The 25,500-nt window shown below is 43.4% G+C and overlaps 1 protein-coding gene across 7 annotated transcripts in view; it reads left to right on the top strand.

Moving 5' to 3' along the window:
* SH3PXD2A (SH3 and PX domains 2A) overlaps positions 1–25,500 on the top strand; it is a 280,366-nt gene that overhangs the window by 240,958 nt on the left and 13,908 nt on the right. For all 7 annotated transcript variants that reach the window (XM_054205000.1, XM_054205001.1, XM_054205002.1 and 4 more), the window contains 5 exons: positions 3,933–4,016; positions 16,124–16,241; positions 21,776–22,110; positions 22,965–23,014; positions 25,355–25,474. In XM_054205000.1, the coding sequence (XP_054060975.1) occupies positions 3,933–4,016; positions 16,124–16,241; positions 21,776–22,110; positions 22,965–23,014; positions 25,355–25,474 (707 nt within the window). The remainder of the gene's footprint in view (positions 1–3,932; positions 4,017–16,123; positions 16,242–21,775; positions 22,111–22,964; positions 23,015–25,354; positions 25,475–25,500) is intronic.

Below are 25,500 nucleotides of genomic sequence, written 5' to 3'. Positions count from 1 at the left end.
GCTGTGCTGGTTTTTGGCTGAAGATGCTTAATTCAGGTTCCAGAAATGGAATAGTACAACCTCACATGTTCCTCTGTTCCATTATGAAAGACTAACCACATCTTAATGGACTTCTCATGTAGCAACTGTGTACAAAGGACACTTTTATTATGATTTGCTCCATTCTAATGAATCTCTTGCTAAATTTCTAGGCGCTCTTGACATGACACTTATGTAAAACGTATGTGGAAACTCAGCTGACCATTCCATAGCACAGCCAGGAGGCTTAGATGTGTTGGGGTGACCATCTGCCCATTAAGATAGCACACAGGCAAAACATAACTTTGTGCTGGGCCCCAAGGATGGCGTCTGTGGCTTATTGAAATCTTTGGCTCTGTAATTCATTTTTCCCTGCTCAGAGCTACCCATATCCTGGGTCACTTAGGGTTTAGAGACAGACTGCCTGTAGACTGGTAGACCAGGAACCAGTCTGGTATGATGCAACATCTTAGCGGATGCAAAAGCAGTTAGTAAAGCTTTCCTATTAGTAAAGAACAAAAACTTAACTGCTTTTTTTTTCTGAAAGAGTTGAAGAATGCCTTGTCTGTTGGTCTATAGCTTCCTCCCTTTTCCTGACTCTTAAATATGGTGAATCCTTGACAGCCTTATTGCTTAAACTGCTTTCATTTCAAGCTCTCCTCCGACTTTCATGTTGCCCTCTGGAGTGCACTCTGCACAGGGCTGTTGCCACGCAGCAGTGTTTCTTGGGTAATGGAAAATCCATCAAATGTCCCTTATCTTTTTCCTCTCGGTCCCCTTTAATCCATTAAGCTGCTCTCCTCAGCTATGGTCAGCAGTCATGCTCCCTGCCTTGCTCCAATTCCAGATACGCTGAAACCTGAGACTGTTCTCCCCTTTCTGTTCAGTTCCATCTCAGTGACAAATCTAATTGCATTACCTCCACAGCTGCTTTGATGTGCTCCAGCTTTCACTTACTTTTGAGTAAATTTGTTTTATGCTATTAGCCACATAAGCTGAGACTTCTTTTATTCTTTAGTTTTTACCCTCCTCCTGTTCTTCTTTACTTGGGCAATTCTCCTCCTAATGGTTATTCCATAAGAGAAGAAAGAACAACTCAGATTCACCTCTTAAAGAAAAGTGTATAAAAGTGAACATACTTACATAGAAACTTGCCGACTTTTGTCTCAGTAAGAAAGAGAAAGGGACTCCAATATAACTGAGGAGGAAGGCACTTTAAGGGGATTAAGTGCCCTAGCCCCCGGATTTAGAGTTGATACAAGTTTCAGAGTGACTCCTGCAGATGTTGACTTCCTGCAACTGGGCAATCTGTGCTCTGCCTACTTTGAAAGGGTAGAAACACTACGGTAGGGAGCTTTCTGTATCAGCCTCTTGGCCCTCTCCATTTGCAGTGGGCTTGGAAAAAGTCCCCAAGACAGGTAGACCCAGAGGCCTGCTCTGCTGTGGCGGGCCCTTGTAAAGATAAGGAGGTGCTGAATACAACTTACAAATAATGCTGCCTCTGCATAGCAGTAATATTTCCATGTGTCTCTATTTAAATAGTCTGTTGCATGAGAAAGGCAAAAGTGTTTCCTCCCGACATCTGAGCCTGCACAACATCTTTTGTCAGGATAAGGGTACACAGTCAGCTGCTACCTGGGCCTGTGTTTAGACCAACACATCTTACAAGGCTTGGAGAACATTCAGAAAGCAATCTAAAGAAACATTTGCAGCCACAGGAGCTGTTAAAGTAAACATCTTAGAATGGTCTCTGGAAAGGTTTAGACGCTTGTTGATAAATGTCTTTTCTGGTGACTAACTGTGGCATGACCAACCAAATCCCAGCCTGGGATTGAATGGCAAAATTCAGTATTATTGAGGAGGAAAAAGCCTGACTTGTACAAAAGCATCATTGTGATAGAAAAGGGCTATTACTGGGGATAGTCATATGTTGTGAGGAGGGCACAGTGTATCTCTGTGACCCACTGTGTTCAAGGGGTGCTCCTGGATGGCTGAATCCTCCAAAATCCCAGTGTGAGCAAGGACCTGTGGATGCCTGCTCTGTGGTGATACCAGAAGCAAATTTCTACCCCTTCCACACCACTCCTTCCTACAAGCCCTTAAGTTCAACATCTTTCATTTCCTCCCTTCTTGCATAGAAATGTCCCAATGCAGGCAGCCTTACTGTGAATGTAGCTTTAGTTTCTCTCTGCTATAATCTGTATGTCTAGTGAGGTGTCCTGTTTTGCCTCTTGTGTAGCGTATGTATAACTGTCAGTCTAAATGTCCTGTTGATTTGGAGAAAGCCACCAGGTTAAACCAATTTGTAAGAAAAGCACTGCCAGTAAGGAGTGAAGAGAGCTCATCTTCTGTGCCACCATGGGCTTCCAAAAGGATCACTGATTTCATTAGCCAAAAACAGAGTGATCTATAAATTTGAAATCCAGCTCCTCTGAAAATTTATGGTGCTTCTTTGACCCACATGGGACCAAAGGGGAAGTACAGAGTACCACAAACTAGACAGTGTGTCTGTTCAACGCTACTCACCACACCACCCCTTAGGGTGACTAGGGAAGGTTTAGACCTTACAGCACAGGAGAAATGGAGGAGAGGGAGCTGGATGCAAAAGTCTGGTCTAAGCCCCTGGCAGATATAAAGGGCAAATGCAACTTTATTGATTTTTTTACTTGTTCAGCTAATCATTGCCCAATCGAATAATTTTCTTGTGCTTGATTGTCTACAGAACATAGTTCTAGAAGACAGTTGTGTCTGCTCTCATGAGTGTAAGGGTATATTTCCCAAAATGAGTGCACGTAAGCAGAAGTGAGTGACTATTAATGGTGTGATATTGGAGTTCATGAACGCCTTCCTAGCATCACTAGCAAAACAGTTGTGTTTGCACACTAGCGATAGCCGAAGTATAATATTTTGCATTGCTTTGTGGCAGCACCAAGCACCCTTGCAGTAGTTGCCAAACTAGCGTGGAAGCCCTTGAATGGAAAAAGGGAATTGTTTGTCTGTGTTTCTGTGCTGGTCAGTGTTTCCTGTGTCGTTCACACCTTCACAAGCGGAAGAAGGAACTGAGTACAGTTCTGCATATGCTGTTCAGAAAACAAATGGTCTCCTTTGTGCACAGCTGCTCTCACAATGCCATTTCCATAGGTGTCTTGTCTTTGTTTATATTTTAAGCATAAATTATTGTTTCAGTGTGTAACTAATTCTCAGTTCTGGCATGTTAGCTTCTTGAGCCTGTTCAATAATTGCAAGGTTAAGTTTTTCCTTATATTTTTAATCAGTATACTAGAAGTTTGGTTCATGAGAATTATCTGTGTCAGTGATTGTGAGTCACATGTTTGAAGCAAGGGGACATCGGACACTTTTTCACTTGGTCTCTGTTCCTGAGTGCTGCTGTTACAAGTGAACTCACATAAGAGAAGCTGCCTCTTTTTTTTTTTTCTCTGGATTTTGTTTATAGTGTGATAACTTTGCTTAGAGAGGGTTAGTGCCCTGTTGGGTTTGACATCACATGCAGTAGACTGAATTCTTCAAAGATAATGCAGATTAACTAGGAGATGCAACAACAATGATGTTGGTCTGTCCTGCCACTGCAGCCGCCTTGGACAAGTTGTCTTCAGTTGTACAACTTGTTTTGGGGTGTGTGTGTGTGTTTTTGTTTGGTTTTTTAAGGAAAGCCAATAGCAATGGTGGCAATTTGTGACAGTTCTAGTTGGGTCATGTTGCTCAGGCTCAGGAAGCTAACTTGTTCCACTGTACTGTATAAACTAACACAAAATATCTGCATCTCACCTAGCCCCTTCCTGCTAACAAGACCAGTGCTTGTAAATGCCATGTTTTGTTTTGTTTTTATTCCTCACCCTTCCATCATTTTTTCTTTTTTTTTGTTTTTTTTTGTTTCCATCCATGTTCCAAACTAGTTTCTAAGCGACGCAAGGCTCACCTGAGACGCCTGGACCGGCGATGGACACTAGGCGGGATAGTCAACAGGCAGCAGAGTCGAGGTGAATCAATAGCTTCCTATGGCACCAGCCCCTAAGGGTGCACCAAAAGCCATGCTACAGCTTCAGCTGTGGTGTGCTGGGGTCTGCATCTTTGTCACTCTGGTAGAGAGAGGCCACAGTTCCAGAGTTCAGATGTGGATTTTGTACTTGACAGCTTAAGGGTGTCTTGGAGGCAGGGCTAGGCACCCCAAGAGCTGGAGGCTAATAACCAAGGGTAACTCTGCAGTCTGACTCCTCGTGCTGCTTGGGGAGGCTCACATCTGTTGTGTTTTGACTTTGGGCATATTCATACTCAGTCTTTCCTACCTCAGTAAGGATAAGTGATACTTTCAGGGCTATTAAAATGAGATGAATGCCAAAAAGCCATGGTCAGAGATGTGCGCACTGGAAAAGTGCTTGGTGTGGAAAGATGAGAATCCTTCCAGTTTCAGTCCTCTCTCTTCCTTACAAGCAGTGCTTGGTACTAAAGACATTTCTTCAGAACTTTTGGGGAGCTTTTGATGTCAGTCCTAGGTGTTTAAAAATACCACCAGTAGCAACATTTTTATTTTGGGGTTTTTTTAGCTTTTCTGGTCTGACAGCATGGCAGGGTGGGGGGAACAGCTTGGGTTCTGAAGCTGCAATTGGGTAAAATCTGAGGAATCTTCCAAACCAAGCATTTCTGCAGTGCATGTGAATGATCTTTCCCACAGTAAAGGTATCCCTTTCTATCCCTTTCTGCCCTTCTTGCAAGATTGTCCAGATGTGGTATTTGTTGCACTTTAAGAAGGAAGGAGGTGGGGGGAAGCATCACTTGCACCTCTGTTAACTTTGAGACAACTTTACTGAGGGGATGGAACCAAATGTAAGCACAGGAGAAGATTCCCCGATGAGGAAAAAGTGCCTTTTGTTACTAAGGAGAGAATGTATTTTTACAGTAGCAATTCTACCTTCTCCTGGATTGGTGGCGGTTCTACATGCAGACTCGTGTGTGTGTCAAGCACATACAACTTTTCAGTGGCCCTTTTACCTTTGCCTCAAAGTATTCTTGAGGAAACCAAAAATAAGAGGGGTGTTCTTCCTACTGTGGCTTGACTCTGCAGCAACTGGAACTACCCTCAGAAGACAATGTCTTGCTTCTCAGCCACCAAATACACCCTGAAGGCACCAAAAAGAATCCCACAAGCACACATGCTGGCTTGTGAAAAAGAACTTCTGCTTATTTCTGTACCCCAAGAGTTTGGGAGCTACTTATTTTGCATTGTCAAAGTCTGCCAGATACTTCCTGGCAACTTAACTGGGAGAATTTCTGGGAATCAGTTTTCTAAACAATTTGTTTACTAGTTTAAACAAATATATCCTTTCATATTCATACAACATTGCAAACAAAGCTCCATAAAATATTAAAACTGCATGATCAGTCTCAGCATAGTTGACTGGTAAGACTCAAGGACCCAAGTTGCATTCCCAGGTTTTTCCTCTTGCACTGTTACACCCACCATCTGTGTGCATCTTCTCCAGTCCTGCCCCCTGACCAGTGTCTTCCCTGGCAGTTTTCCCCACCACAGACTCCCCTAGTCTGTTCTATTGCTGCCTTTTTCTTCCTACATAACAGTTTCTTCCCTATTAGGCCCAAGCAGTAGGCCTAATTTGAGTGTGTTGGAGAATGTGCTTTATCTCAAACTAAATCTCGGCACTTGAACTTGGCACAAACTGCAGCATCTCAAGGTTTGTGGCACCCTCCATGGCTGAGCTGCTTCTATAAGCTCTCTCTAACGCATTTCAGCAACTGCTAGCCAGGCTGACGAAAAATAAGCTGTTTAATGTCATCTGACATAGTAGGTTAGGGAGCTTTTACAGGAGCAGGTTGATTGGAAGTAAAGAAAGTGATTTGAGTACTTGGGGGACAGGTTGGAGACAATGGCTTCATCATCTGGCATAGCTGCAGCCTGTACAGACATCTACCCCTCCAAACTGTAGCTGTTGAAAGTATGAGTCTCTCTGGGTGTCCAGACCGCTGCTCTCTAACAGATCACAGTTTATGTGAGGTCAGGAGAGATTCTTTCTCCCTTCTTTCCCTCCCATCCCAGCCCAAAAGTCTTCTAACAATGCCAAATTTGGGTGGGTTTGCACAGAAATGACAGAATGCATGAAGTGTGCACACGCACCCCCCTGCCAACCTTCAAGTCCCGGCTCCAAAGCGCAGAGCTAGAGCTGCTCAAACAGGAGATTGCCAGAATTGTTCAATGCAGGCAAAACAGCTTCCCTTCCCCCACTTGGCTTCTTTCTTGGAAATAAATTCAATTAAACATTTTGGCTGAAATTCTTCCCACCCAGTGATATTCTGCTTCAGATAGTCCCTGCTGTTGGAAGGGTTAGCTCCGAGAGTTCACTGGAGTTTAAAAGCAAGCTGTAAAGGATGCTTCCCTTTATATTTGTGCTTGGGTGCCCCTAATAAGCCTTTTTACTGACTAGGTCTATGAAAGAACCACTTAAAAGCCAGAACTGAAGGAAGTAAGCATTGTTTTTGAAGGCCAGGATTTTCTAAGTGATTTAGATATTAAAAACACTGGAAAAGCCTGAGTGCAGAAGGGAACGGTGTTTGCTTCCCTGTTACAGACTGCCTTATGGGGAATACTTATCAGGGATAGCATGTGGCTTATTTATTTCTACCCCTTCCAAAGCCATTTGAAGAGGCTAAGCATCCCTGAACTTCAGATATTTGGGAGCAACGTTACTGGGTCTGTGAATAAGAAACATGAAAGACAAATTATTGAATATCATGGTAGTGTTCCTTTTTTTTTAAAGCTAAAAAAAAAAAATAAATCTGCAAAGAGAACAGCTGTCGTCTGTTTTTACAAAGAGAAACAGATGACATTTGTTGCTGAACTTTTCTCTTTAAAATGGTCCATGGTGTGCCCAGATCTAAGAGATTACGTTGGTTTATGTTTCTTACCTAGCTGCAGGGCTTGTTTTTTTAGAATGTTAAATGTTTTTAAATGTGGTACATTTTCTAAACTTTTGTCTTTGCTTTACAAAACTCCAGTAATACAAATACGGATTTGAGGAGAAGCCTGAGTGTTTGTAGTTTTCCTCAGTCCTGACGCTTGTTAGACCTGCAAGCTGCAGAGTTCATGTTCTCTTGTACCGGGTAAAATGCTAATTCTACACATGCATTTATTTGGAACTTCCCCTGGAAGAGGACTTAGGATTGTTTACAGGCCAATTTCATGAGAAGTCATTTGTGCTATTACAGTTTGATTGGGAAAACTAGGGGTTTACATGCCTGGTTTATATGCCAGGTATTTGACATAAGTTATTGCTGCTTTGGTTTTGTGCCCAACACTTTCAACTGAAGCTGTTACAATGCAGGAAAGCACTTTAAAGTTATTCATATCAATATATAGTGACATATGGGCTGAATTTCTGCGAAATGAGCCTATTATTTAAGAGTAGCTACTAGCAGAAAAAATAAGCTATTCAATGAAAGAGTTAAAGTTAAAACTTGGAAACTACAAGTCTTCCTATTGCTTGCCTAACTTAGGGAGAGAGGGAGTTTGATGGGGAGAGGTGGATGGGGCATGGAGTGAAGGCAGCCATGTAACCCAGTGGTCCCTGTACTTGAACCTCATCTTGAGTTGGTCTTGGTACTTGAACCCCATCTCCTAGCCTGGGTGGGTTACTCCGCAGTCAGTTTTCTAGCTGCGGAAAGAGCCCTCAATCAGCCTGACTGGTGTGCTCATGCATTCTTACCCTTTCCAGCGTCCCACCAGAGCCGCTTTGCCCTCTTCTGCAGCCCCTTCATTACCCACAGGACTTCTCTCTTTGTTTTCACTCTTTTTCCTCTGCTTGTCCTTGATGCTGTTGAAATGTTTGTCACTCACAGCACAAGGCTGCTTTGCTGTGCTAAATCAAACCAGCATAGAGCAGCTTCAGACTTAGTCTGTTCTTTCTTCTCTCTCTCTCTCTCTCCCCCCCCCCACACCCAGTGCTCTAAGGAAAGTAGTAAATGTTTATTGCCCCTTGCTGGTTGAAGAAAGAGCATGTGCAATACAGAACTGTTTAGAAGAAATGTCATTATTGTTCTTTTCTATCTGTTGGCATGAGGTTTTCTGTTGTTAAAAAAAACGGGGGGGGGCGCGGAGGAGGAGAGGACAAAGCCTGAAGAGCTCCTGTCTGCAGATGAACACATTTGATAACTGTGGGCAGTTATTTTCTCTGCTGAATATTTAGACAAGTAAAACAAAGTCCATGTTGAATTAATGCATCGCTTTCTGGAACAGCGAGACTTTTTCCAGAAGCAGGTCTGACAAAGGGGGGGTGGAGTGGAGGAGTGGGGGAGGGCGAGCACAGATTGCTGACTGAGGGGAAAGTATTTTGAAAGAAAATTCTTATGTGGTTTGGAAGATGTAGGGTTGGGGCTGTTGCATTTTTGCTGAGAAATCATTAATTGGCTAATTTCTAGCCCAGTTCCCCCCTATCTCTACCCATACTGACATTTCAAATAAGGATGGGGTCACAGAAAGTTGGGGGCATGTACAAACACCAGCTGAGCAAAGGAAATTACTCCCTTACTTGGTTGGCTCCTGAAGTGCTGCAGATAACTTCCACGCTTATTTATGGAGGCAGAAAAGAGCGAACTTGTAAAATATAGGTGAAGGAGAGGTATGCGAAACGGGGTGCTTAGAACTTGGAAGCAGAAACGTATGAGCTCTGGCCATTTGCCTGGGAGAGATGAGACTTATTATGCAGGGCTGGAAACGTGCATGGTATTTTAGCTGCTTAAAGGCAAGGTTCCTGTCCTAAATAGTTTACAGCCTAAACAAAGAAAATGAGATCCATGCATCAAAGGAGCCTGGGCAAGTGGCAATTTGGCATGCATCTTATTACAGCCAAAAGGTTTTTCACAGTGGAAAGTGATATTTATTTGGTATTTTTAAAAGCTTTTAGAGAAAGACTAAAACTAAGCTCGTTTGGCAAGGCAGGAAGTCAGAGTAGGTAAGGCTTATTTTAGTAAGGATTTGAGAGTTTCGGGTTATTTGATACCACGGAGGAGGCAGCCTAATCAGGTTGATGAGGCAAGAGAAAGAAAGGCATGGGGCTGAGTAGGAAAAGAGGAAAGGATTTGGAGGAGTGGGAAATCTAAAGGGAGCAAGACATATGAGAGTGTGTATTAGGATATTAAAGCATGGCACAGCACACAGGCTTGAAAATTCAAGACAGGACAACTGAATTGGGTGTGTAGTGGGTAGGAGTCTGGCTGAAGTACCAGCGTGCTGCCGTGCCAAGAGCCTTAGGCAAGAGCAGTGTGCCGAGAGGCTGAGAAGGGAGCAAAGGAGGCAGGAGGTGGCTGTGCAAAAGAGGTCGAAGGGCCAGATCAGGGCTCTAGCGGTGAGGAGCGGCACTGATAGAGGTTTTTGAAGATGTTGGGGAAAGGAACTGTTACCGTGGTGATAGACTAGGAGGAATCTGAAATAACCAGTGCCAAAGGAATCAGGGAAAATTGAATAAGGAAGATTTGGAAAGCACTACTGAAGCTCTGTGTTACAACTTGAGCAGTAAAACCGTAGGTCTGCTTTCCTTGACCTGTGAGTAAGTATAAATCCAGACAGCCAGAGGAGGGACCAAGTTGCCTTTTCAAGACACCTCATAACTTTAATGTGTAGTATGTGTGTGCACGAGCGCACGTGTAAAATCTGTGATTCTGGTTTGACATATGGGATTGGAGGAGCCTCACAAGCTGTCAATTTCAGTGTCTTGCACTGTCAGACCATTAAGTGTGGGGTCTTCAGGAAAGGATGGAGCTTTGTCTTAGCTGTTCTGAGGTTTTTCCTGTGGAAGAGGTGGCTTAGCAGGTCATCTGATATGGAAATGCCCAATGCCTAAAAATTCTTTGAGATTCCCATTTTACTAGTAGGCAGAAATATAGCAGGTAAAACAAAAGAAAACCTATTTGGGTATATGCTGATTAAACGGAGCGTGATGGGATGGACACATCTGCTGGATTGTTAATTACAAGCTATAATCCTACTCAAAAGGAAAAAACACAAAGCAGTCTCGTCATGGTCTGCTATTACGCAAAAATAAATGGCATTGGCATTAAGTTCTCCTAAACTTTAACAAGCTAAATGTAGCATCCCTGCTTTTTCTGCAGCCAGTATGTTGTAATCATAGCCATTGAACAGGCTGGGTGAGATGGAAGAAATATTTCAATCCCCACTACACTATGGCTGCACAGGTGACCTCTTACTACTTAATGAGCATTGCCAAGGTGCCTACAGGTCATCGTGCTCTGCTGTAAATCATATGATGGTTTAAGAACTGCATTATAAATCCTACTTATGCAAAAAAGTTGCACTTTATTAAGTTGCATCCTGAAGTAGGTGAGAGACGTGTGGGTACTCTTAAATAATCCTACCCTGGTTTTAGATCGTTTCATTTATGTTACCTTGACTCGACTTCCAGCAGTCTCAGTAGTTGGCCTCTTTCCTCAAAATTAAGTGAAGCTGCATTGAAACTGGCCTGGCTTAGTACAGAGAAAAGTTTTACATAGAGTTTGTGGTGCCACCACTAAAAGAACCAGTCTCACTTTCCCCAGCATCTTCCCCTGTCCTTTATGCTCATGCAGATCTGCAATGAACCAAACTGGGCTTAGGGTCATACTCACTTTTCCTTGGTCTGGTTGGCTTCAAGTCCATCTCACAGCAGAGTCCTGAACTGTGCAAGGAGAGGTGGTGGGTGCGAGGCAGGAAGAAGGAAGTAGAAGAGAATGGTCTCAGCTGCTGCAGCACTAGGCATGCATTCATAAACTTTGTTTTTAAAGAAGCTTTTTAGGTTTAAAGCTATTGCTATTTGTGTATAGGAAGAGCTTAGCTTGGCAGAGCACTCTTACATTGCTGGAAGGGATGCAAAATGGTTGTGTGTATGGTTGGGCACTTTTTTCTCTCCTAACAGCCATGGAAGGGCATTAGATGTCTGTGGCTTGTGGAGAAGTGACCCATAACTCTCAAATACCACTGGCTTCCTTGTACCAGGTCTGCTGAAAATAGCATGGCTGCATACATCTGTGTAAACCGCATAGGTGCAGTGCAGCGCAGGACACCGTATAGCTCAAATGCTTTGTCCTGTACACATACATATCTCTGAGATGGACTGCAGCAACCTCTGCTGTGCATGTAGGGGGCAAATCTCGGTTGCTTGAAAAAAGCCCTCTCTAGTATTGTGGGCTGTTACAAAGACATGGGAACTGTCCTCTGCTGTCCACACTCTTTTCCCAGTGATCCTCCAGGATCTGTCTCTGTATTTTGACCCCAAGTCTCTACTGTCTTTTTACAAGAGACTTTAGATAGATCCACAGTTAGAGAAAAGTCTTCCCTTCTTTGCGGGAGAAGAAATGGAAGGAGGAGAAAGACTGATAGAGAAGTGAGGTTTTAGAATAACTAGTGGACTGAGTGCTGGGCTGCTGGCATGTCTGGGAGGGCTGGTGGTATACCACCCAGCTACAAGTGGGTGGTATAAGTGGGGTAGTCCAAACACTGCAGAAATTCTTGTTGTGCATGTCTTAAATAGTGTCTGTGTCCAGGGAGCAGGGAGAATGATATGTACTAATCCTTTCCTTCCAAGCTAAGTGGGTTGCAGTTGGATAATGCATGATGTGACAGACTTGTATCACAGCTCTTTGCCAAACAGGCTTTGCTTCTTCATGCATGCCTTGTTCAGATTTACTAGTGCAGCTAAATTTCCACTAGAGGTACTTCTTTCAGTTCAGCTGGCGAAGGTATCTTTGACCTGCAAATTAGAAGTAAAGAAGTACAAGTGAAGTTGGCTAAATGAGCTATTAAGAGACCTCTGGGTGTCACGCATTAAGGACAGAGGTGCCTCTGTGTTGTTTTCAGCGGATTTGGAAGGGGAGTAGGACTTTCATCCCATTATTTCCAAAGTGTAGCCTTTTAGCTGATGTGTGTGCTTTGTAGCACGTAGTAAAGTTTATTCTGCCCACTTGACCTCAATGGTGAAGTTGATGTAATGGAAGCTGCAGCTGGGGAATAGAAATTATACTTTTGTTTGCATTTTTTTGCTGGTAATTGTTAAGTCAAAACGTAATGAATCAAAATTAAACACTTCTATATTCTCTGTAGATCTGGGCATGCAACTTTCATATAGGTCTGCCATGGTTTACTGACTTGTGTTTTACACCATCGCCTGTCATAGTATCTGAATGAAACCACCATGGTAGTTCAGGTTTGTCAGTGTAGCTCAGAGCAGTGCCTTTCTACTGGCTGGTGCTCTGATGATTCTCTCATAAAACAGCTCATCTGTGCTGTCTTTCCAGTAACTTTATGTATCATTCACGATATGTCAAATACCTTGCCTTAAAGACTTTTGAATAGTAATCTGATATGTTGAATGTGACATCAATCAGTCCTTTTAAGTGACACATCCACTGAAAGCTCCTCTGCTCCCTTCAGCAAATCTCGCTTGATACAAAACGTCCACTGGCTAGACATCGTCTTTGAGAAGCAAAACAGAATTACACTTTGGCTGCAAGGGGGCTCATATCTCCAGAATACTGTTTAAGTTACAAACCTCATGTATGTTTGTGGTATCCCCTGCACCACTGAAAGAAACCAAACGTGTGTAATCTTGGAAATGGCTGTAATTTTTTGCTGTGAAAGCACTTTGCAAGGGGAAATTGTAATGGTGGCTTCCTGGTTTTGATCTGTAGGCTTAAAAATAGAACTGCTAAAGAAAAATGTTGTAGGACCCTCTTTTCTAAGTTAATTTTGACACTATTTTGGTTGCCTTGCTTCATGGAAGAACTTTTTTTTTTTTCTCTCTTCCCTTCCTACTTCCGTTCAGTTTCTTTTTCCTCTCCCACTGTGTAGGGAAGAATCACCTGAAGGCTCTCACTCAAAGAGCGTTAATCTTGACTTGGAAGCCACAAGACTGAAGGTCTAAGCGGCAGAGGTGCTTATGGACAGGCTAAGCCAGCATCTGCTCAGAAAAGCCCACCAGTCTTACCTGTGCATCCCAGAGTCACAGTACATGGGCAGGGCTCCATCCTCCTTAGCAACTCAGCGTTTCAGTTTCTAGAGCTGGTCCAGTGTCTCTGGTCATTCTGAGTGTGGTGTGTGTAAGGCAGCAAGATGAGAGCAGCAACACGCAAAGCAGCATCTCAATACGGGGGGCAGAGTGCTGCTCAAGAGCAGTCTCTCTCCTCAGTAAACCTGAGCAACGGTGACAAGCTCAGCAAAGAGACTGAAGCTCTCACAGCCGAAGATGTGGCTTTTCCATGCAGCTGGCAGCTGCTTTTTCAACGCATCACCTCAACAGCATGATCAGTCCTTTCTGGCCTGTTTCAGCCAGAATGAGTGGAGTTGGAGAATACCTCCACTCTTCTATTCTGCCTTACCTTGAAACTAACTGGAAGGGAAGTCTGGGAGTTGGTGGCTGGGAGGAAGGCAGTAATGAACAGGTGATGTGTGCCCACATGCATAGCTGTAGGTCCAGAAGTTTGCAGAAGTTGCTAGCTATTGTAGTCGCTTGCATGGATCTGTTGTCCCTTTCCCTTGAGAAGCCACTCATCTATATTTGGAATGGAGAGAGTAGGTCTGTGTGTGGAAGGAATGGATCTACTGTTTGGAAGATGATTGCATCCTAGTTTTCAAAGGACCCTCACCCCAAACTTTGATTTCCCATGAATGATCAGACTCAGAAACACTCTTGCATTTGATGGGTGACCACTCTCTCAGTTGCTCACACAGGAGAAGTCCTGCTGGAGCAGGAGTTTGGAAAGCTGTATTGAAATCCAGGAGGGAGCACCACACTCATGGCCTCCTACCCTGTCCTCTGCAGAAGGAGGGAGGTCACTCCCCTGAAGAGTGAGACCTCTCTGCCCAGCAAGAGGAGCTGAATAGCTGCCTTTAGCTGCAGCAGGGACTGCTGTTTATGGGGAGGAAAAATAGGATAAAGAGAGAAACTTCTGTTGTAGCTGTAGTGGCAAGGGTGAATACTGATAGCCTGGATTATAAAGCAGCTGTGGTAGGGGGGAGAGACAAAGCAGGGCCTTCTTCCAATGCTTAGCAAACACATGGCTTAGCTCTTTATTACTGTCCTAGAGATCCCTGGAAGTGTCTGAAGCAATGTGTGTCTGTACAGTGCTGCAGTTCTGCATACCTGAACTTTCCTTTGGCCCTCTCCTCTCAGGGACAAGCTGTAGCTGCCCCGGGATCTTCTGCAGTTCAATTTAGTGTTTAGGGCTTTGCATGCAGTGGAAACTGGGCACGTAATTCCTTCAGCAACACTCACTTGGAATAGAGGAGAAATGAGTCTGCCTTTGCCACGCAGAGCAGAAGCCCAGCTAGGAAAACTGTCCTGTGACTTTGAAGCTGAGTTTCATTAGCTGGGTTTCATTCATCACGCCCCATCTTGTGGGGAAGGTGTTGTATCCTGACAGTGCTAATTACAAACTAGCTGGAATTCCTTAGCAGTGATAAAACAGCTGAAGCAGCCTTCTTAGGGGAGAGCAGGAGAGAGAATTTTCCTCTTGGAGGCAAAGGTTTTGACAGGTTTTACCCCGTCAGAATTAGAAGGATCCAAATGCGACCCTTAGAGGAAAGTTGACTTCAGAGATGTAGCTTTGCTGAATTTTCTGCCATCAGATGCTCTGCCAACATTTTTTCCCCTTTCTGAGGCACTGTTTCTTACTGTGTCTTAGTAAGGTGTTTTTTTCTTTTCTTTAAAGTTTCCATGCTTCGCCCAGCAACAAAATACAGCGGAGCCACAAAACCAAACAGATGGCTGGGTCTGCTTCACTCTCTCCAAAAGAGTGTTTGCCTCAAGCTGCTGCAACCTTTCCGTAGCTCCTCTGTTTTGCAGTGATCAGGAGCTCTGGATTCACTTAATTTCCTGCCTGTTCCTGTGCACTGACAACCCTGTATTTGTTCCTGGCCGTGCCTTGTTGCAACTGCCAGTAGAAAGTGCGAGGAAGGCCAGTTGGGGTGCGCTTTATTGCTTGCCTGCCCTGTCTTTGATCCAGCTACAGAAACTCATGCTGTTACATGCACTGTAGCTTGGGTTCAGGAGAGGGGTTTGGTAACGCTTTCTGTGTCTGCTGCTGCAGAGCAAGGCTTGGTAGTTCATGTCTTCAGTGCCAGTTGTAATTTTTTTAAGCTAACAGAGGAAAAGGTTGACCTTGAGCATGATGGAAGCGCTGCAGTAAATGACTCCTGGTGGGTGAAGGAAGATGCTGTGAAAGTGTCTGTTTTGTTCTACTCTGCTCATGGGCTTGCTCACAACGTCTGTTCACCTCTGCGCAGCTGGGAAGGGGATAGCTGCTGGAGATGAACGGGGATGCTAAGTTTTTGGCTCAAACACCATACTTGAAATCTAGCCTTTGCTTTTGAAGTACGTGTCTTAGTTCTGGCCCTCCTTTACCACTGCCACCCGTGTATTACTCTGGAGTGAGGTCTAGCAAAAGTACGTTTGCAAAACACTTCAAAACCCATGAATGCAAGATGCCGTATGGTCTCCTGTCAAATGCAAAACTCTTACATTCTTTTGTTGCTGTTTCAAGCTTGTTGCTGTAGACCCACACTGTTCGAGAGGTGCAAGGAGAGCAGCGTGATGGGTCAAGCCCCTCTGAGTTGGGGAGGATCGGTCCCTCTCAGGGATGCAGGGCTCGGGTTTCAGTAACACAATGCTTCGTACAGCCATGTGCGTGTTCAAAAGAGCCAACTGGCTGGAGCTCCCGTGGTGACGCTTGGCTGATTTGGCAGCCGGGTTGATTCTGTCAAGTTACAGTATGGGAGTTAAGTCCAGCTTCAAATCTTCTCCCTTACCCGCTCGAGGAACTTGGAGGGGGGCGGGAAGAAGGGGGGAAGCTCTCTGGGGACTTTGTGTCATTATTGGCATGGAAACACTTTGTGATTATCAGCAGCAGGGTAGTGGCAAGGGGCTGATTATCTATCATGTCGTCAGCATAAATAATCAGTGGGCCCCTGAGCAGGGCTCCGCCTTTTGTAATGGCTCCACGTAATCACTGCATAACAGTTTAAAAGGAAGCAGAACAGAAAAACAGCTGGACTAATTCTGATCCTAACTGATGTTGCCTTTTCTCCCTTCACTAGAAGAGAAATATGTCACTATCCAGCCGTACGCCAGCCAGGGGAAGGATGAGATTGGGTTTGAAAAAGGGGTCACCGTGGAGGTCATCCAAAAGAACCTGGAAGGATGGTGGTACATAAGGTAAAGAAGCTGTGCAGCCAGATTGCTGCAGAACCTGTGACAATGAGCTTTTCTGATCACTCACTTAATGTTAGCATTTAAATAATTCTGTAGCTGGGCAAAGAAGCCCAAATTCTTCATAATGCCTCTTGAAGAAATGTAAAGAAAACACTAATACGATACGATGGTGATTACAGTAATACTACAGTGTCTGCAAAAGCTGTGGACCATTCCATAGGGGAAATTCCTGAACTTGATTTTTTTTTTTCATCCTTCAAGTTAAAAGCCCATATCTGATTTAAGATCTGTGAGACCTAACAAGGCTTTCTGTTGTGTGTCATTTTAATGTGTTTCCAGTGTAATAGTTATTCTGCAACACGTTTAAATCTATTTATAGCAATGCTGAAAGGACGATTGTGATCTCTTGAGCTGTTTGGGGCAGGTAGTGCTATTTCTAGGGATATAAGAGATCTGTTTGTTGGCTATAGCCCTTTTCCAAACTTATTGATGGTTTTAACTAATTTGCCTGATTAATGCATGTCCACATTAGATATTCCTAGTGTAGAGGAACTGGATTCCACGGGCAGGTGAAGTTATAATTGTGTATCAAACCTTGTTATGTATTTGAAACAGCAGTCATAGAGGAGACTTGTGACTTAAAAATCCCATTTTTTTAAAATACTTATGCAGACAATGTGGGCTAGATGTCTTGGATAGTGATATAAGGTGTCAGGATGAGTACTTAATGAGAGGTTTCTCCATTTAGGTTCATGCCCTTGAGTTTTATTGCTCTTTCATGATTTTACCCCTTGTTTTGTATTGATGTGTGAATCTGGCAGTGCTGTGACATCCCACTCTCTTTACAGGTAGCTTAAAAACAGAGGTTTATCTCTTGGGCAGTACAAAACATCTCATCTAGTTGTTGTTTTCCATGCAGTCTGTAATTATAGTGATTATTTTTTTTCCCCTTTCCCTCCCCGAGCTATAACTTGCTTTTGAGTTCTGCTTGACTTACCAGCTATGAATGAGGACTATGAAAATGCTGACTGAAGCAATGTTGTTGTTTTTCTTGATATTCCTTACTTAGAAAACTGATTATTTTTTTTTCCTTCTATCTAATGCCCCCATGGAGGGAATAGGCTAATAAAGATAGCGGTGGAGCCAGGAAGGCATTCTAGATAGGAGGAACTTAAAAATGGCTGGGTTTGGTCAGGTCACATTTTTTTCTCCTTTAATCATTCGCAGAAGTGGAATCCAAAGTTGCAGATAGAGGAATCAAGAGCACATAGGTTTTCTGAGGGGAGAAACATAGCAAGGCATCAGAATACTGGTATTTTCCTTCTGAAATGCAACCTTATTACTACTGTAGGTTCCCCTTTGCCGTATCTTTTTTTTCTTTTTTTGACCCTTTCCTCATGGAGTCCTTTGAGCCAGCCCAAACCACACATTTTTCTATATAGTCGAAGTGCATTCTGGTGAGCAGTGCCACTTGCTGCGGTGGCTTAAGTGGCTTCTTCATGGTGGTCTGCTGGAAGGACAGTGGATGCCCCAGCCACCCCATGATAGCTGGGAATGCAGCATGCCCTTGGCTTTTTTGTAAGAGGCATTTTGAGCTGAGCAACGTCTACTCTTGTTGAAAGGTGGGTTAGGTGCTCCCCAAATGTGTGTGACAAGTGTGTTGGGTGTCAGCCATCATCCTCTCTAAAGTGCTGTGCTGTGCTGCAGACTTGCTGGAGGGTTAAACTGCTCCTAGAAACAGGAGGGTTTTTCTCCGTGGGCGACACTTTTGGAAATGTTTATGCAGTGATCCATCCCTTCAAGCTGGTCCTTTGCAGCCTGGGTAGCTGATCTTCAACTTCTTGTGCTGTTTATTAGACTTAAACTGCTCTTAATGCTGTTAGGTACCTCTCAGAAAAGGATTCCTCTTCTGCAGAAATATGCTTTTCTGATTGTTGAGTGCCTTAAAAGAAGCCACTCCTCCTGCAGTGAGTGTGAGGGGAGAGGGAGCAGGAAGAGACTGCAGTTGAATCCTGCTGCCTTGTCTGCTGGGTTGGGTAACAGAGACCGAACACACACGTCAATATGTAGAAATAAAAACAAATCCAGCAGCTTGCAAATGGAATCCACCTTAAAGACATTAGCTTGTTCCACCTTAAATATGTAATTTCCCCAAATTCCTGGCCATGTGCTGATCCTCATTTCCTGTCCTTTTTCTTTTTCTTTTTTTCCTTCCCCCCCCCCCCCCCCCCCCCCCATTTGCTTCCCTCTGGATTAATTCCAGTGCTCTGGAGCTGGAAAGCAGATGTGACTCTCAGAATTGCCTCTGTGAGTCTGACTTTTTTTTTTTTTTAACATTCCTATGGTTTGAATCCATTTTTTCCTTCATGTAATATAAACAGGGAGGGTTTTGGAATCGCCGAGGAACCAAATCACTGCACCTAATTCTGCAACCCTCACAGTTCAATGCTGTAGAAGCTATAGGCAATATTGGTCTATTTTATTTTGCCCTATGTGCATCATGACTTTTTAAAAAAAAAATAAAAATAAAAATCATTGGGACTCCAGAGAAGTGAAGGGAAGGCTCTGCCCTGGGATCCTTTTTACTGTTCTGCTGAATTCCGTGGATCCGTGTGCTTCCCAATATCATCATAGCTGGCATTAGCATCCATTATTTAGATCTTGCTTTGTATCAGTTAAAGTCACTGGGAAGTAATCTCATGGTGCCCAGGTGAACTGCAGGCCAAGTGAGCAGCAATATGCTAAGTAAAGCATTTGTGATTTGCCTGCATCTTCATTTTGTAGTTCGTTCTGGGCCTCAGCCCATGTGAATGAAGTGCAGTTGGCTGGTGGTAGTGGCACTGAAGTGAGGAGGAATCTAGCATGGGGTTTGAAATGTCTCCAGTACGTGGTCAATATAAATGAAGGAAGAATACTTGTGATTCAACTCTCAGATGCGAAATGAAGATCGTTACCAGTTCAGGACTTCTCTGAAGCTGATTAGCAGTTGTCCTAGTTCTTTCACCTATAAAATGAGGAGCTCAAGTAGTCTTCTAAAGTGATGTTTGCAACGGGCTTTGAGATTGCCAAGTTCAAGGACTAAGGTGAAAAATGTAAGCCCATTTGACTTACATAAGTAGCTTTTATTTGTGAGGTTGCACAAATAAACTGGCAGCTACTGCTCAGCATTAACTTCAGGTTGAATTTAGTAACTCACAGGAAGAAATAACCAGCAACAGCCTCTCTACTGAGGGTATGTTGCCCAGAGTTATTGACTGTCCAGCTATTGCTGCTGCTATTCATTGGGAGAAACTATGTGAGATCAGAGGTGTCTGAAGCAGCAAGGTTATATGGGCTGATCCAAATACGTACAGTTGGCAGCAGAACTAACGAGCCAGTACAGAACCTGCCTGTGGTTGCCTTTCTGATCTTAAACATGTTAAGTCTCCCACAAACTAAGATGGATGTAAACTGTTTTTTCTTGCTGATTTTGCACAATCAAGCACTGTTGAAAGTAACCTTTGGAACTGGAGTGCTCAGTGCATTGGCCAATATGGCTTTCTCACAGACAAAAACCTTTACATCTCCAGATCATGTAAAGTTATAAACATCCTTTAAAAAAAAAAAAAAAACAAAACAAAAAAAAAAAACCACTTCCCTGATGCACAGGCAGTAGAAAGCATTAGTTGGTACCTCTGCAAAAGGGCTGTCTATTGCAAAAGGGGATGAAGCCAAAAGTCTTCAGGACTTGAAAATGGCAGAGAGATGCCTTGCCACAAGAGAGGCTGTGGCACATATTGAGGCCTTTCTTTCTTTTTTTTTTTTACTTGGTTTGAGGCTTATCAAAAAGCCTCAAATGGGACAGGATTGCATAGATCCAAATTGCATCTTGACATAGTATCGATGGCTGGATGCTGTGCATCTGTTGGAAGTCAAATCAAGTCATTACCATTTTGCTGCATCTTAGTCTCCGTGTGGCAAACAAGGCTCAGAGCTGTTGGGATGCTTTCCTTTGAAACCAGAATCCTTGGAAAAACTTGTCACTGAATTCTCTGAGCAGGGGAATCCTGTTTCTTTGCCTTTCTGTGTGACAGAAGACAGGTGTGTAAGGAGAAGCAGCATCTCTAGTGTCTTGGCTGATCTAGATGGGAAGGGAGGAAAAGGCAAGATTTTGGACAGAAAGGACCTTGTGGTCACTGCTAGAAGTACAGCAATTGTATTTCCTTTTGTACAGGAAAAGTAATGAAGAAATCTAGGGAAGCAAGCCTACACTGCATTTTCCTGTTCTCCCCGTAAAGTCTCAGTGCCACTTTGGAGTGTCTGGATGTGGTGAATGAGCCCAGGGTGTACCCTGGTGCAGAAATCTCACTGCAAATCTCAGAAGCCAAGTGTTGGCATGACAAAGTTACTCACCTGCTGGGGAACGATTTGCTGATATTTTCCCCTCCTCCCCAGCTCCTTCTTCTGCTGTCTAATGAGTCTCCATTTTCATTAAAGAGCCTTAGAGTCCTACTCTTTTAACCTTTGTATTTCTTGCAGATTTCCTGAGCACCAGGATTTTAATAGTGCCTGCTTTCCCACTTGCAGTTCAAGCGCCTGCTTTGGGTATCTTGAGACATTAAAGAGAAAAGGGTTTCGGTGACTCACTCTGTAGCAAGTTAGGGTTTCATTAGGGAAAGCAGAGTTCATCCACGTAGTCCTCCCTGGAGTCTGATTGTAATCTGAAGTCCCTGCTGAGGTGTTAGGAATGGCAGGAGTTAGAAAAACCATCTTCCCAAAAGCCCAGTTGTGGAAGAATGACTTCAGTCTGAAGTGTAGCATGAGCAGCTCAGGCTGGTGCTCTGGGAGCGCATACTGGATTCAGGTGTCTGTTCAGATTTCCCAGTTTATTTCTTCAAATAGCCCCTAGGTTGTTCAGGAAAATGAGTCTTCATCAAAGCCATTTTTCCGTAGTCAAATTGTTTCTCCACCTTGTAGTGCTAGAGGAATCTGCAGTGGTTTGAGTCCCATATTCTCCATAGGAGAAGCTGATCATATAGGATTGGGAGTTGTGGGAGGAGGGGTAGTGTTCGTTACTATAATTGCAAGAGGGGAGGTTAGCACAAGGGCCTTATAAACTGCAGACGCAGGGGCTCTGTACACCCTTATTTTAGCCCTTTTCCATTTTGAGTTGCCACTAGGAAGTATTAAAACTATTAAAATATTTTACTTGCTAGTTTGGTTTTTTTGCTGTATGGGAAAATACTGAGTTTGCATAGTACTGTCTAAGCATGGCATAGAACAAACTGGTGAAGCCCTTTATCTTGAGAAACTGTATTTCTTATCCAGGATATCCTTAGGATAAGAAGTAGCTTTTAACAGCGGTTCACGGTTCACTGCTAGCTCAGCTGACTTTGAGATGCCTAATCAATAGGTAATGAATAGAGGCCACAAAAGCTTATCTGAGAACTGCAAATTTTGTTTTATGTTTTCATCCATCACTTTTGCCTTAGCTATTATACCTGAAATGCGTGAGAAGGCTCTGTTTGATGTGGTGATGTTTCTTTTTGTATCTGCAGGTATCTAGGCAAAGAGGGCTGGGCCCCAGCTTCATATCTGAAGAAGGCTAAAGATGATCTTCCATCTAGAAAAAAGAACTTAACTGGGCCAGTGGAAATCATAGGAAACATCATGGAGATCAGTAACCTGCTGAACAAGAAATCAACCACTGACAAGGAAACTCAAGCAGAAAACGAGACTGCAGAAACCCATATCAGCAAGAAGGAAATCAGTTTGCCCATCCTGTGCAATGACTCTAATGGCAATGCCATGATGACCCCAGACAAGCAGGCTTCCAAACTGGCCCAGGGATCCCCAGCCATAGCAAGGATAGCACCACAAAGAGCTCAAATAAGTAAGGCAGTAGTCCGGATTTCCACTGGCTTGCAATGAATTCTTGTTCTCTACCTTTCAGGGCTGGCATTGCCTGTCAGCTAAGGTCCCATGTGTCCTGGCCTTATAACTGAGTCCACATGAACAGATCTTTGCACTGTAGATCTGCAGGGACTCCAAGACATGGTCCTTCGTTAGTAGTGATAAAACTTAATTTCCGTTTATACAAGGGCTGACTGGTTCTTCCTTATCTTAGTCAGTATGCTTTTCCTTTTTTTTCTTTTTCCCAGATAAGATTTTTTTCCTTTTGTATGCTCTAAAATGTGCTCCCCACCCCCAGTAATGCAGATGATGTGATGGTGTGTGAAAATCTAGGAGGCCACCTATGTCTTCTCTTGCATGTGTTCTGCTGTTTTCCTGGGGGCAAGTTGCTATGGTGTTTTTACTACTGCAAAATGCAGATGCTAACGCTAGTCTGTGCAAGGACTGGCAAGATACTATGATAGAGGACAGTGTGAGTGTTATTAATTTAGTGGATTATTTTTACTGCTGGGGGGAAAAGTAGATGTTAGGCCAGTTCTTTGCTGGCCAATCTCCAATGGAGCTGGTCAGTTCCAACAGAAAATACAATCCACTACTTTCTGGCAGTGATTTCATCTTAAACTTGCTGGCTTAGCTGAGATGAATAGCTAAGCTACCTTGGTATTTCTAATATACCCTCATAGTTTCCTGTCTTGTTTCATAGAGATGCCTTAAATATTGCAAATACTGACTTCTAATATTCTCAAACTGTGTAACAGCAGAGAGCTGCTGAAGAATGTGTTTAGCAGTACATACAAAGTTAAGCAAACTCTCCCCTCTCCCTTTCCTGCACAGGTTCTCCAAATCTAAGAACAAGGCCGCCACCACGAAGAGAATCCAGTCTGGTTTGTATTGTTTTATGGTATATGTTAGCAGGGGAGTAGGTGTGTGGGTGCTTTGTGAGACTTCCTACAACTGTACAAGGTGTGGGGGGTATCTGAGAGATCCTTTGTTTGCATGCCTCTCCATTTTATTGTTTAAGTATTGAGCAGACCTCTGGGCATCCTAATGTTAATTGGGGATTTCTGTTTTTCTAAATGTTGACCCAGCTAAGCAGGTATTGAACTGAAGGGAGAACATCCTAAGCTCATTTGGCTGACTGAGAAAGTTTAAAGTTCCTCTGGGTGTCTTTAGCCCAGACTGGATCTTTTGACCTTCTCTTGTCTTTAACAACTGGAAACATCTCCCGTCCTTCCATTGCTGCTACCTTTGAGGTGGCTAAGCTTCACTCTTGTGTACGTTTAAAGTGACTTGGGATCTAATGGAAGGACGTGTACTACAGGAATGAGACCTCCTATGATTGTTTTCCAGAATTCTAGCTTTGAGGATAATTTGGACCAATTTGAGATTAGGGCTGTCATCTTCAGATAGGAACTACTCAGTAATCTAGTTGCACAAAAGTCATGCTAATAACTTGTTTATAACTAGGCAATACATAGTGTTCAATCTTTGCTGTACCCTTTATGAGCAGTGTGTGATGTAATTTTTGCATCGTCTGAGATGCCTCTTAACAAACGAGATGAATAGCACATTGGTGTTTTCTTCCTATTTCTCTTTGCATTATTTTCAATGAGAATTTGTTTTGGCAAGACTACTACGCTTAATTGCATGCTAAAAATGACAATGATAATATATGTGAAACCCTGAACATGTCTGCTGTTTCCAATTATCTTCATTTAATCCAAACCATCCTATTATCTGAAGGCATTTTATTATGCTGCACTTCTGCTGTATTTCAACATTTATAGAGCAGAAACGTCCAATTATAACATTGTTATACATGGTTCCTAAGGTGCAGTGATGCATTTTCTGTGAAATGCCACATGCTGTGCGTGATGAAACATGGATTGTTAGTTGCACTGAGGATATCTTAGAAATGGAGGAGCGTGTGAATAAAGCACAGTATGCAATTTGCCTTTCTCCTGTTAACAGCTTAGGATCATTTTGTGTCTTTAGTTGTCCTGTGTCTGTCTGTGGCAGGTCTGACCTGTGTTCAAGAGATCCTGATGTACCGCAGGTCTTGTGTTAGAACCATATGCAGTGAAGTGCAGAATCTGGGAAGCTTCACCATCATCTAGGCATTCTGTAGATGAGCAATGTGCTAATCTGAAAAGCTTTCAATATTGAAACCCTTGAAAGGACTCTTTTCCCATTTATCACCTTAAAACTAATTGGAGCAAACTCTAAAATGTGACAGCTTAATGTAAAGGCACTTAGCTTTTAGAGGAGTCTGGTATGCTGCCAGAACAGCTGTGAATAGCAGTGTCCTGCTTCTCATGGAGCCTCTATACAATTTAAATGCAGGTTTTGTTGGGATTGAGTAGAGGTTCTGGGTCTCTGTTACGGGGAGGAACCGGAAACAACTGATCCTGTAGTAAAGTCCTTTCTTTCTCACTGTAGCTGAGCAAAGCTCTTCATAGGGGTCTATGATATTATCCTTGTTTCTTGCTAGAACAGATGCTCGTTTTATCAGATCACTATTTCAGATTGTTTAAAAATCCAGCAGCAGATTAAGAGCAATAATTCATTAGGATTACATTTTAAGGTAGTGTATTTGATGATAGAAATTCCTTTTGAGAAGGAACTTCTTTACTTTGAGGGTGGCAGAGCACTGGAACAGGCTGCAGAGAGTGGTGGTGGAGTCTCTGTCTCTGGAGACATTCAAAACCTGCCTGGACGCATTCCTGGGTGACCCTGCTCTGGCAGGGGAGTTGGACTAGATGATCTCTAGAGGTCCCTTCCAACCCTACCATTCTGTGATTCTTGTGATAGGCAGAATCTATTAGGGACCTGTTGCAATGCAATTTTCTGCAGTTGTGGCAAGCCATCCAGAACTGAGTCTTTCTGAAGAAAATCTGAGAATAAATGGGCTGTTGTTACTGTGACTGGAATGGCAGCTCACACTTTATGGCCTATCAGTAAAATGTTTTACTGTTCAGGTAAAGATTATCACAGTTTTAATAGCTGGTGAAAGCGGCATGAACAGTGCATATTTTGAAAGGCTTCTCTCTTGTGGCCCGTCTCAATACATCAGCTTCCACTCTGGAGAACTGGGAAGTTATCATTAGGAAGTAGCACAGGAAGAAGGAAGACCTTTTAGTGAATAAAGGCATATGTATTTTCATACTGCTGTTCAGCCCACTGTTTCTTTGGTTTAATTGAAGAAAACTTCCTATTTGCCATAGGGTTTTCAGTTGCCTAAACCACCAGAGCCACCCTCTGTGGAAGTGGAATACTACACCATTGCAGAGTTCCAGTCGTGTATCTCTGATGGCATAAGCTTTCGTGGAGGACAAAAAGCAGAGGTAAGCCTTAACCGTGCAACTGGAAA

Source organism: Rissa tridactyla, chromosome 6, assembly GCF_028500815.1.
Source record: "Rissa tridactyla isolate bRisTri1 chromosome 6, bRisTri1.patW.cur.20221130, whole genome shotgun sequence".
In the NCBI taxonomy this organism is placed as follows: domain Eukaryota; kingdom Metazoa; phylum Chordata; class Aves; order Charadriiformes; family Laridae; genus Rissa; species Rissa tridactyla.
This window is presented reverse-complemented; position numbering and strand designations above follow the sequence as displayed.